The 12,240-nt window shown below is 49.8% G+C and overlaps 1 protein-coding gene across 2 annotated transcripts in view; it reads right to left on the minus strand.

Annotated features, from left to right (window-relative positions):
• The window catches only part of FSTL4 (follistatin like 4), a 413,592-nt gene that overhangs the window by 118,117 nt on the left and 283,235 nt on the right, over positions 1-12,240 (minus strand). For both annotated transcript variants that reach the window (XM_054556514.2, XM_024247171.3), the window contains exons 5-6: positions 9,352-9,545; positions 5,534-5,657 (exon numbers count right to left, since the gene is read on the minus strand). In XM_054556514.2, coding sequence (XP_054412489.2) covers positions 5,534-5,657; positions 9,352-9,545 — 318 coding nt within the window. The remainder of the gene's footprint in view (positions 1-5,533; positions 5,658-9,351; positions 9,546-12,240) is intronic.

Consider the following 12,240-nt stretch of genomic DNA (forward strand, 5'->3'; position numbering starts at 1 on the left):
AAAACCAGGTCTAGCTTGGACTCTGGAGTCCACACTCTTAATAATCAGGCCACAGCCTTGTTAACCCAGGGCTGTGGGCGCACAGAGGAAGGTGTGTGGGGCTTGGTGGAGGAAAGAGAAATTGAGAAAGACCTCCTGGAGGAGAAGACCATTGAGTTGGGGCTTGAAGTTTAGGGAAATCACGTGAGGACAGTGAGATTCTCTTCAATGGAGAATGCAGATGGGTTGCAAAGTTTGTTTAAATGCATGAGAAAGTTCTAGAATCAGACACGCCCACTAAATCCTGACTCTGTTACCTGCTGACTATGTGGCCTTGGGTTAGCTACTTCTCTGAGTTTCAGTTTCTTCATCTGTGAAACTGGACATAGTGTACAGTGCTGACACATGTTAAATGCTGGGTATCACTTTATACAACTGGAGTACTAAGAGCCTATTACTAACTATAGTGATATTGACAAACAAAGTCATTCAAATGGAACACTGACTATGAACCCTGTCCTCTAGCGCTGGCCTCAGGAGACTCGGCAAGCTCACGTGGCAGTCTTCTTGAAGCCCTCTCTATACACTTGAAGTCAGGACAGCACCCCCACCTCTGTCTCCGGGAGGAGGTGGTGAGACTCCCACCTTCTGTCTTCCAATTTTCTTTTTTCTTTTTTTTTTTGAGATGGAGTCTCGCTCTGTTGCCCAGGCTGGAGTGCAGTGGCGCGATCTCCGCTCGCTGCGAACTCCGCCTCCTGGGTTCACGCCATTCTCCTGCCTCAGCCTCCCGAGTAGCTGGGACTACAGGTGCCCACCACCACGCCCGGCTAATTTTTTGTATTTTTAGTAGAGATGGGGTTTCACCATGTTAGCCAGGATGGTCTGGATCTCCTGACCTCATGATCTGCCCGCCTCGGCCTCCCAAAGTGCTGGGATTACAGGTGTGAGCCACCGTGCCCAGCCCTGTCTTCCAATTTTCAATTCCTCCCTTGGCCACTCCAGCTTTAACTGTTTTGTGCCCTTGAGAAAATGAGGGACCAAGGGCAGTGAATCAGTTCTTCAGCCACTTTATTTGCAAACCCTGTGTGGGAAAGCCAGTGTCTTCCTTTGGGGTAGGGGGAGTCACTGGCACCCATAGTCTTGGCTTCAGCCAAAACTGAGACCAGCCCATAGGCATTGCTTGCTCTCCAAATTCAAGAGCCAAGTAAATTCAGATAAAATTTTTGATGAACCCCATGCTATTTAAAATCTTGTTACTTACTATCCAAAACTCAGGAATGAAATGGAGTAGAACAAAGCAGTATCCTTGCCATCTAAGCTCCTTGTCTGAACTCACCCTACCTAGATAAAGAGCCAGATAGATCTGGGTAGTGAGGATGCTTGCGGTTGCTTATTTTACCATCCTGCTCAACACAGGGTGGGTGTGAGGATTGGCTGAGATAGCGTGTGTGGAAGTCTGGTACGGGGTCAGGCACTATTAGTTCCAAAGGATAGTGGTGTGGTAAGTGAAACTGCACCATCCCTTCACTTTGCAACAGAGACAGTGAAAAAACAGACGTAAATTCACCAGATGACCATATCATCTGTTTCATAAAGTTGCCCTCGCTGTAGTGGTAGTGCTGTAGATTAAAACACTGTTTTCCTTTCTGCTTGCCTGGAGCTTACACATGTCAGAGGTGAGGAAGGGTGTCTGGCTCCCCTACATTCAGCACCCCAGGTCCTCTTCACACTCCACCTGTGTGGTCACCGGACCTTAACATGTGAAGCCCTTTATCTTGCACTGCTAGCTGCTCAAAACCTTCCCATGCATCCAACACATTCATGGGCTTTGATCTCATAGGAGTAATTAAAAGGACAACTATTTTCTAAAATGCAGAAGAAACTTGCAATGAATTTAAAGTGAGAAAAATCCTTGTTTTAGCAACGTGTTCTCCCCTGATCCCAACCTGAGCACTCAGAACAGGGCAAAAACCATGCACTATCGAGAAGCTTTTTAGATGAGCAACTTTGAAGTTAATTTACTGTGATGGACAGACAGGGCCAGCATACACCTTGCTTATGGTGACCCCGGAGCCTGGGTCTCTGCCATGGCAGGGACAGGTGGCACTACTCCTTGTTGGAGTGGTGGGGAGTGGCGTGGGGAAGGGGAGGCAGAGGGCACTGCTGGAGAAGGACACTGAGCCTTTAGTTCCTAGATCAGCCTGTGGTTTGGGAAGCCAAAACAATGCAAAGAGAATGTTTAGTTGACAAAAGGAGGAAGCAGGGGCACGCTCATATTTCATTCCTGTCCCTGTACAGAGAGAGGCAATTGGGAGCCTTGGCTCCATCTGACAATCAGAAAGAGACTTCACTGACTCCCATGACTAGGCACTGCCTGCACCCCGGAGGAGAGTCACCTGTTCCTCAGAGCCGGCAAGGGGGTACAGCCCCATCATGAACCAGCTCAGCGCAGACAGCCACCAGCTGTGGGACTCCTAGCATCACCCCCCACCATCTGCAGACTGTGGCAAGCATGGCCCAGCCAGGGCCAGGCCAGCTGCATGGGAAGACATGATTTAGGAGACCACCCCCACAAACCTCAAAAACTGATAAATACAACTTCCTTCTCTGGGTAAAACAGCCCCCAAACCATCACCCTTTAGTAAAGCGATTAACTCCGCATTGGTAGGCTACTGAGCTGGAGTCACCCCACAGACCTCACCCTGCCTTATACCCAAGGACGCCAGCAAAATAGAGACTAGAAAATAAAATGCTCATGCCTCAACGTCTGCCAGCCCATCAGCTCTAGTTTTTAAAATTAAATCCAGAATGTTGTTGCTGAAATGTTTGAGATATTACTTTCTGGGTTTTAGTGAGATTTCTTTAATGCCCATCGATTGCTGGGTAATAACTTGTACCTATATGTCTCATTTCAATTACCTATTTAAAATTCGCTGAACCATAAATCTATTCCCAGAGCTATGGGAATTTAGTTTAGAGTTCCTGTGACTTTGAAAAACCATTGATCCCCATATGCTCCAAGTGGCTGCATGTCAAGCCTTTATAGTGGGGGTTAACTCATTTTGCGGCTTCCTTAATGGCTGTGAGTTTACGTTTTATTGCATATCTATTATTTGGGCTGGGCTGTGATGAATAGTTTGGCTGTCTGGTTCAAAACAAGTCCAAGGCGACAGCAGAATCTAATTTGCTTTAAAAATGATGATTATAAAGCTTTCCAAATAATAATCCAGGAACGAAGGGAGCTGAGACCACATTGCTCTGTATGAGACATGTGGCTGGAGGGAAGGTAATGACGTCCTTCCCTTTCCAGGGTAGCTCATGTTTATAATGACCTTACTAGGAAAGCTGGAGAGGCCTTCTCTTTCATCATAGGCAACAGGGATGCTTCCATTTCTTTGAGAGCAAAGCCAAGAGCTTGCTGTTTGGCCCCAGACCCATTCATGGGAACTGTGCTCATAAAGCAGAGGCTGCTATGGTACCAGGCACTAAGATGGTGCCCAAGCAGTGCTATAATCTGCTTGATGATGGCATCTGGGACATTAAGTAACGATGCCTGGTATGCCCCACAAATCCCTGAAGTCCAGTCTTGGCCTCTGGCTCTAAAAATGCACTGAGCTTTTCCTTCATAACTCTTTTGGCAGAGGGGTCTAGGCTCAGAAAGTGTTTTTGGGAATGTCTTGGAACTATCCCCAGAGAACATGTTGCTGCTTTCCTGACTCGGAGAGCTGCTGTTCCTGTAACCTGCCCTAGCTGCTCAAGCCTGCTCTTGTTCATGTTCCATGGAATCATCAAGGAGTCTCAGTGAGGGGAGGCGGGTGGGGAGGATATTGCCAGAAGTGGACTCCGAGGGCAGGAGAGAGGGTCTTGTCCAGTGATATGCAGGTCAATGTTTAACAACCGGCCCTCTAGAGAAGAAAAAATGTCCCCCCCTTCCCCTTTTTGGTAGCATATGTGTGGTGTGAATTTCTATGATGTAAATATTCCCAACGTGACCAATTTAAAGCGGCCAAGTGTCTAACTGTTTGCTTGCAAAATTCCTGAAAATTTAACAATGAGCTCTCATGAACCAGGTGTGGGGAGTTGTGGATACTTCCACACATTCCAAATGTATTTCCAGATGTATTTCTGGAAATAATCTCTTTGGCCCACAAGACAAACACCTCCGCAGCAGGATAAGCCTATCAGTCACTCTCACCTTATTATGAACCAACATAGGCAGGTATGAGTTTGACTAGTGGGCAGGCAGGAGGATGACGGGGACCCTGCACAGTCACAGTACATCAAGCAAAGCTCTGGAACCCAGGGTGGACTTTGGTACTAAGGATGATATGAACTGGAAAGGCCCCTGCAACCACGTCAAGCTCATGGACACTTCCCACAGGGAAGAATCATGCTTGCTTCTCTCCTCTGACGTCATCCAAGTACCTCTCTATTTGCCACAAGAGCCCTTCTTGCCAACAAATCACAAGGATCCCTCTTCAGGCCTTGTGAAGGTGTGGAATAGCAACAGCCCAAAGAGATGTCACTCTGAAGCAGGAATACTTTGCTGGAAAACGGGAGTCCAGGTAAAGGCTGGGGTTGAGGGAGGATACCAGGCTCTGTGGCTCAGGGTACTCAGTGCCCCTGGGGGTGGGGTGGGCTTGCACCCACCTCCCGAATGCCAGGGCTTGCACTTAGGAACTGTGAGCTGGCAGCTCACACCCAAGGGTATATGCATTGCCCGCTTTAAACAGAGCTTGAACATCTTCTAATGTAAGGGGCTTCATCTCTTTTGGGCCAACGATGTCCCCTCTAGTCTCCAGCATGGGCCCAGCACCGCCCTTTCCTCTCCTCTCTGCTGACCCCTGCCTGGAGCTATGCATGGCTCTTGTATCTTGCATTTCTTGTAAGTCCTGTCCCAGCACCTTCTCTGGTTAATGTAATCTCCTGGACAATCACCTCAAGTAAAAGGTACAGGTCCCGAAGGCATCCCATCCACTTGCATGTGCACCAGGCACTCCCTGGAGGGGCACTCAGAGTGCCCCTCTGTTTTCTAAGAGCACCCACTTTCCCTTCTTCTCCAGGGATCCCCTTCCTCTCTTCACTTTGGACCCTCACTCTCCATTGTCCTTGGGTAGTCACTGCTCCCTGCCGCTGCATGGCCAAGCCTCCAAGCCCTCCTGCAGGGTGTTTTTCTCCAGGCAGGGCTCCCCACATGGCCAGGCCCTAGCCTGAGGATAGCCCTAAAATCTGCTTCCCTCTCCTTCAGTCATAGAACCCCCAAAGGGTGTTCACATTGCCCTCACAGCTATGCTTCAATTACAGTCCTAGGCCCCTCAAAGAGCAAGAAAAATCTTTATTCAAAAGGAACAGGGAAAGCCCTCTCTGGCCCCATCCACTCTCCGTTTAGTCTTTTCTTAAAGCTCAGGCTTGTTGTAGAACAAATTCATCAGCTTTCCTCTGTATAAGAAACCAACCTGGGAGACAACTGAGGACAGACTCCAGGCACCCAACAGCATTTTGGTGCAGGAGCACCTGCAGAAATAAGCCCTTTTCCCACTGGGACCCAACTTACGGAAGGCCATGTAGAACTCGCGGAGGGTCAGGGAGCTGTCACTGTTGTAGTCGTCAAATCGGAGAAGGTCACCTGGTGAGCAACCAAGTAAGTCTTCATCCAGGTCCTGCTTCTTCAGCACATGCTGTGGGGTGAGGAGGAGAACAAGGCCAGAGTCAGGTGAGTTTAGAGTCATAGGCATTGATGAAAATGACCCAGGCCAAGAGGGAATCCAGGGACAGCTCAGTGGGCCTTGACGGGTACCTGAGGCTCTTTGGTTTTGTCTTGTCTGACTCCTTCATTTTATGGATGAGAAAACTAGGGCTCAGAGAGGGGAAGTGGCTTCCCCAGGTTCACACAGTGCTTGGGGCAGAGTCTAGACTAGAGCTCAGTTGTGTCTTCTCCTTGTCTAGGCAGACAGACCCAGACAGTCTGAGATGGGAATCCTTGAGGCCACCTGCTCTACTGCTGTGTGGTATAGGTGGGGAGACAGGAGAGAAAAGGCCCCATCAGATAAACCCAGCAAACAGTGGCTGAACTCAGTGTGGGGACAGAGGTCTGCCAGCTTCCAGCTGCATAGAGCTGGAGGTCACTGCTGCATCATGCACCCACCCACCACCCATCAGCCCTTACCCATGGTAGGCAGTGCTGCCTGGACACAGCACACTCCCAGGCCCCTCCGTTCTATCCACCTAGACCTGAGCTTCGCCCCTGCCTGCCCTGTCCTGCCCAGGACACAGATGTCCACCCTTGTGACTCTGGCACAGAGGCTACAGACATAGGCTCTCGTAAACTCCTCTCTGGTTGTGGTCTGAGCCATAGGACACAGAGGCTGCTCAGCATGATCAGCCACATGTCCCAAGGTAACTAAGGGTAGAACTTCCAGCCACCCTTGCTCAGCTGGAGCTACAGCCAGAAGCTAGTGTGCTCGGAACTGAAGGTCTTGGAGGGAAAATACTCAGAAGGAAATCTCAGAAGAAAGAAAATGATTTTATTTTATTTTGGTGTGGGGGAGGGGAGCAGAGGCATTTTCTCTTTATTTAACATTCTCAGCTTGGTCTGCTGTATTAAAGGCAATTTAATGTGATAATGTTAAAAAAAAATGACCCTTCACCAAGCCAGTAAGAGTGTTCGATAAGAGGGAGATCAACCATAACGCCTGAGATCAATCTTCCAAAGATGGAAATTTCCCTTTGTCTATTTCTGCATTGGAAATTGATTAACTTTTTATAGGACTGACAAGTTCTTCCCCAGCACCTTTGATTCAGGGTCAAGGAAAGGCCCACTTTAGCCGGGCTCTGCTTGGCAGATTTATGAAATGGACTTTAACTACATTAAATTTTAAAGGGGAAATCATTGTCCAATTACCACGCTTGTTAATGGCTTCAGGTGCCTCAGGCCACATATCTGCCAGGTTAGAGCGAAGTGCCTGGTAAGGTTCTGTTTACCTGGAGCTGTGTGGGCCTGGATACCAAGAGCTTATAGCGGCTTCTGTTCAAGACAAGTTGATGCCACCTGCCCTTCGTGCTCCCTGCTCGGTAGTTTGAGGAATTGCCAGGTGGTTCTTCCTGCAGGTAGCTGTAACTATCAGGACCTGGGATTTTCCCAGAGCAGCCTGAGTCACCTGCAGGTCCCTGGCCCTGCCCCTCGGGGTCTTAGCCAGAGCTGGGGCCTAGTGCTGATGGAGGTGATGACATGCTGGGAGGGCGGTTGCCCCGGGGGTCATGGGCAGCAAGCCTCCTGGGAGGCAGGCCTTGAATGGGCCTGCGCGAGCCGCTCAGGTATGGGTGAGCAGAGCAGAGCAGAGTCATCTGAGATTCCCAGCGTGCTTCCTGGAAGCAGGCTCAGGACTGGCTGGAACGGAGGGCCTACGTTCCAAAGCTTCTGGTGGCTGCTCCTTACTAGGGTTCTGTGGGTACTTGCTGTCCCTATAGACCTTGAAGGAACCATGCGGTGCCTCTTGGTGGGAGCCATTCTCCCCAGGGAGATTCCAAGTGCCCTGAGGAGAGCAGGTGCATGCAAGTCAGCCTGCCAGGTTTCATCTCAGTTCCGTCATGTCCCAGGCAGTGAACAACTCAGGCAAGTTGTCTGATTTCTTAGAGTCTTGGTATCCTCATCTGAAAATATCTGTGAAGTGGGATAATAGTTGTCCCCTCCTTACAGCAGAGGATGGTCGAAAGATTTAAGGAGGAAATAATAATAATAAAAATGATGATGATGGCAACAATACTGATGACTGTCTCTATTGAAACACACCATCTGGCCAGGCATAGTGGCTCACACCTGTAATCCCAGCACTTTGAGAGGCCAAGGTGTGTGGATCATCTGAGGTCAGGAGTTTGAGACCAGCCTGGCAAAATGGTGAAACCACATCTCTACTAAAAATGCAAAAATTAGCTGGGTGTGGTGGTGTAAGCCTATAATTCCAGCTACTTGGGAGGCTGAGGCACAAGAATGGCTTCAGCCCGGGAGGCAGAGGCTGCAATGAGCCAAGATTGCGCTACTGCACTCCAGTCTGGGTGACAGAGCGAGACCATGTCTAAAAAAGAAACATACCGCATACCAGGTACCACTCTAAGCCATTCGCTGTCTTAGCTCATTTAACCCTCATGATGACCCTGTGAGGTTCACAGCTGAACACAGAGGTACAGTGAAACGACATTGTCTCCCAAGGTCCACTAGCTCATACATGCTAGAGGCAGCACTTGACCTTAGGCAGTTTGACTCTAAAGTCTGCATTCTTTGCCACTATCCTACATAACAACGAACTCTTCTGTGTTTATTAATCATAGGTCAAGGGCCTAGCTCAATGTCAAGCACATGGCTAAATGAATGCTAGGGCACTCCCCACCCCACTTCTTCCCAATGACCGGGCCACAGCCTTGAGAAGGTCTCTGTGCCATGTTTAAGATTTCTTTAAATTGGCATCAAAGGTGGGGACCTGTCTTTATTATCCATTCACTGAGTGGACAGTCTGTGGTCACAAGAAAAAAGCCGCCCACCGCCCCCCACCACCCAACTCGGGGAGGCTGATCTCACTCTCCTTGCAGATCTTGCACCTGCCTGGTGCGGCTCTAGGGCTACAGACCCTTAGAAACAAACCAGTAAGCAGAAGTAGGAATGCAGGCCCCTCCAGCCCACCCCACCTTTTCTACCATCAGGACCCTACAGGCTCTTCCCTGCAACTGGCAGTGGCTGTGTCCCCAGTGAGTGAGGTCACTCTTTCCTTGCTTTCTATGCTGCAGACACTAACTACCCCTGCACCACCTTGTAGCTCGACAAAGGACATGTGTGCTGTGTTGAACACTGTAGTCTCAGGGGAGGGAGGCAAACCACAGGGTGTAATGCAAGTGTTTTCCCAAATGAGAGCAGGCTTGGTGGGGGGTTGACGGGTAGACACAGGGCTTTCTGCAAACAAGCAGTCTGAGGTTTGGGTTCCTGATCTTTGGATACTAAGGAGCAGTGATGTCCTAAGGTAGAAGACTTGGGGACTTCCAGGTTATAGCTCCAATGGTGTTCAATGGAAACCAAGCACTGCTTCCTTGTAACTTTTCTGCTGAGTAACTAATCCTACTCAAGGAAGAAAAGATTGATTTCCTAGTCAAAACATCAGAGACCAGGCCCTCTGAAGTGAGTTTTTTGCCAGATAGCTGAGAGGGCCTGAAAGCTTGTTTGTAAATAGAGGCTAAAGGTGGCTGGTGGGAAGAACCTGACCTCATTTTGTTTGTGAGATGTTCTCAGAGGTATTGAACACATGCTCTTAGACACCAGGGGGCCAGGGTGGGAAATGGAAAACTGGATTCCTCCATAATGTGACTTTCACTGAACACCATGCCCACCTGAGCCAGTTCAGAGCTGCTGAGGTGGCCACTGCCATCTGCATCTAAGTCCCTGAACAGAGATTCCACCAGGAGGCGCTTCTGGGAGGCAGGGTCTTGTCTGCTGTCTCCTTCTTGGAGGGGCTGCAGGCGGGTCTGGAGTGCCAGAAGGACATTCTTCAAGCGGGCATAGCCGGCCATGGTGCAAGTGTCACCTGAAAGAGAAGGTGAGGTTATTATTGTGAGACTTATCCCGTGGTCTTGAGAGAACGTTCTTGACGCTGGTCCATTCATCTCACTCGCAAACAGTCACTGGGCATTCACTATGTGCAGTGCATGGTGCAACTATAGTCGATGGGACTTGTTTGTGTTCTGCTCACCAATCCATCCCATAAATATTGATTGAACATGGAATGCATGCTACACATGATGCAAATGCTGGAGGGAATCTGTTTGTCCATCCGACAAATATTTATTGAGCACCTACTACAAGCCAGACTAGAGTGACTGCCAGATGGAATGGGAAATTCTTCCAGCGGAATATATAGCGGCAGCCCCACAGAGGCTTTAGGAAAGCCGTCCCCAATCCCATTTTGTAATCGCTGGTTTTTGCCTTAATCCTACCTTAAAGGCTGCTTTTGAATACTTGGCCTCCTAGATTAGGGAGTTTTAGTTAACAGGACTAATAAGCTCTGCTTATGTTAATTAGGCACCTTCCCAGAGCTGGATTACTTCAAAACAAACATATACACAAGTCTATGACCAAGAAACAAAAAGAAGCTTTACGATGTTAAAACCGAAGCACACAGCTCGTTTTATCCCAGGCGCGCTTGCTGAATGGCATCAGAACCGTGCAGTGTTTGGGCAAGTGAGGCCTGGGATGCATTGCAGCATGGTATAGTTTATCTTGCTGGTGACGGGCTTCTAGGATGGACATCATGCAAGGCATGGCACATACACTCAGACTGCAGGAGTGTCTGTGGAGAAGGCAGCCCCTCCAGCCCCACTTCCCATCTCCCTGGGGGATAAGTACTTCCAGCGCCTGGCTTTGCTGAATCCTGGAGAATAGGCATGGGCTCCTCACTGACCATTCCAGGTTGAAGGCCAATGGGTTGCTGGAGCCTGGGGCTCTTCTCCTTAATTCCAAGGCCAGTTTAGGGCCTGAGATAATATCCCAGAGTTGGAGAGTCAATAGAAAGAAGTGTTAGAGAGCATGAGCTCTGAGGTCCCCTGGGTTTGAGCTCCAGCTCTGCTGCCATCAGGCATGTAGCCTTGGGCAGGGTGCCTCAGTGATCTCATCTGTGAAGCAGAGATACCAGTGCGTCCCACACAGGGTTGTTATGAGGATTAAGTAAGATGTGCACATACAGGCCTTTGCACCAGCGTGGCACCCAGTAGGGGCTCATAACATAGATAGCTACTCTCTCCCTTGTCATTATGGGAACCACATTTACTGAAGAGCAACCATCAGGGAAGCTACTGGGGGGAAAGGGATGATGAGGAAGTCTGTCTGTCTGTTTCTCTCTTCCTCCCTTCCTCTTTTCCTCCCTCATACCCTCCCTTGATAAGCCTGGACAGCCCAACCACTTTTTCTTGTGTTTGTTTGTATTTCTAGATTTTCTTCCAATTTGAGGTCAATTGATTTCCGTCAGAAACAGATGCCCGTTACCATTTCCTCCTGCATGTTTATTTAGAAAAAAATCAATTGTTGTGTTCAATATAATCAGATCTATTTGCTCTCTGGGAGTCTTCATGCTCTGACAAGAATGCCTCTCTCCCACCCCCTCACCTTGCTTGCATCCCTCTTTTGCCTGGTAGGATATTGATTCCTGGGAGTTCTTGGGGCCTCCAGTTGGCAAACCCAATTCTCAAGTCTGTAGAGCTACGTGGCATTGAAAATAGTGGCTTTGTCCCCCTACAAAACTTCCTGGGTTTTTCCTTTTTCTGGGCCTGGATAAGGATCAGTTTTGGGGAAGGGGAGAAATAGTTTTGCCTGAGTCTAGCTCCTCACTCCCTGAAAGAGGCTGAAATTTTGTCCTGGCAAATAGACCAGAAGTGGGGGTACAGAATGAAAGTGGAGGTGGGGCCAGCTGCTGGGGTAAATAGAGATGGATGTGTGCCTGTGTGGAGGGTCTGCAGGAGCCAGCATTTCTGCAGCCCCCAGGACTTCCTGGAGTGGGGGGCATTTATACCCAGATACTGAAAAACTGATGTACACAGCAGGTGGATATGGTGTCAGGAAGAGGCTGCACTCAGAAACACCGGTGGGCAATCAGGCTCCGAAGAACATGCTGCAGCAGGGCCACCTGAAGGTGAGGCCAGGCCGTGTCAGAAAGGCAGGATGCCCCATCCTTGCAGATCCCCCCAACCTTCCTCCTGGACCTTGGTGGGGCGTAAACCACTTCTGAGCTGCCTGCTGTCCTAGGCAAGATTCCCTTCTGGGAGCCTCTTGTTTCGTCTCAGGACCCCAGTGGCCAGGCCGGCCTAAGCATGGAGAGCGCCCTGGGAGTTCTTGGGGTCACCAGCTGGCAAACCCATTTCTCAAGTCTGTAGAGCTACACAGACTGGGGTCCCCCTGTGAGCAGGGGTCTGCAGCTAGGCAACACCTCCAACACTGGCAGGTGGGGGAGACCATCCAGGTGGGTCTTGCTGGGATGGAAGTGGGGTGCTGAGGCATCCTCCCCAGGCTCAGCCCCTCCTCATATCCTCACAGCTGCCCGTGAGCGCAGACTTCTGGCTGCTTCACCCTGGCAACTGCCCAGCAGACACCTTCTGGTCAGGAAGGTGTATTCAGGTCTAGAAGTCAATCATCTGGGGGAAAGGGGTGGGTCCTGCAGGTCTCCAGCATCAGCTCCCTGAGCCCACGGTCCCACCCCCTGCTAGGGCCCACACTGGCCAGGCCCCTCCCAT

The sequence above is a fragment of the Pongo abelii genome, chromosome 4, assembly GCF_028885655.2.
Source record: "Pongo abelii isolate AG06213 chromosome 4, NHGRI_mPonAbe1-v2.0_pri, whole genome shotgun sequence".
Classification (NCBI taxonomy): Eukaryota; Metazoa; Chordata; class Mammalia; order Primates; family Hominidae; genus Pongo; species Pongo abelii.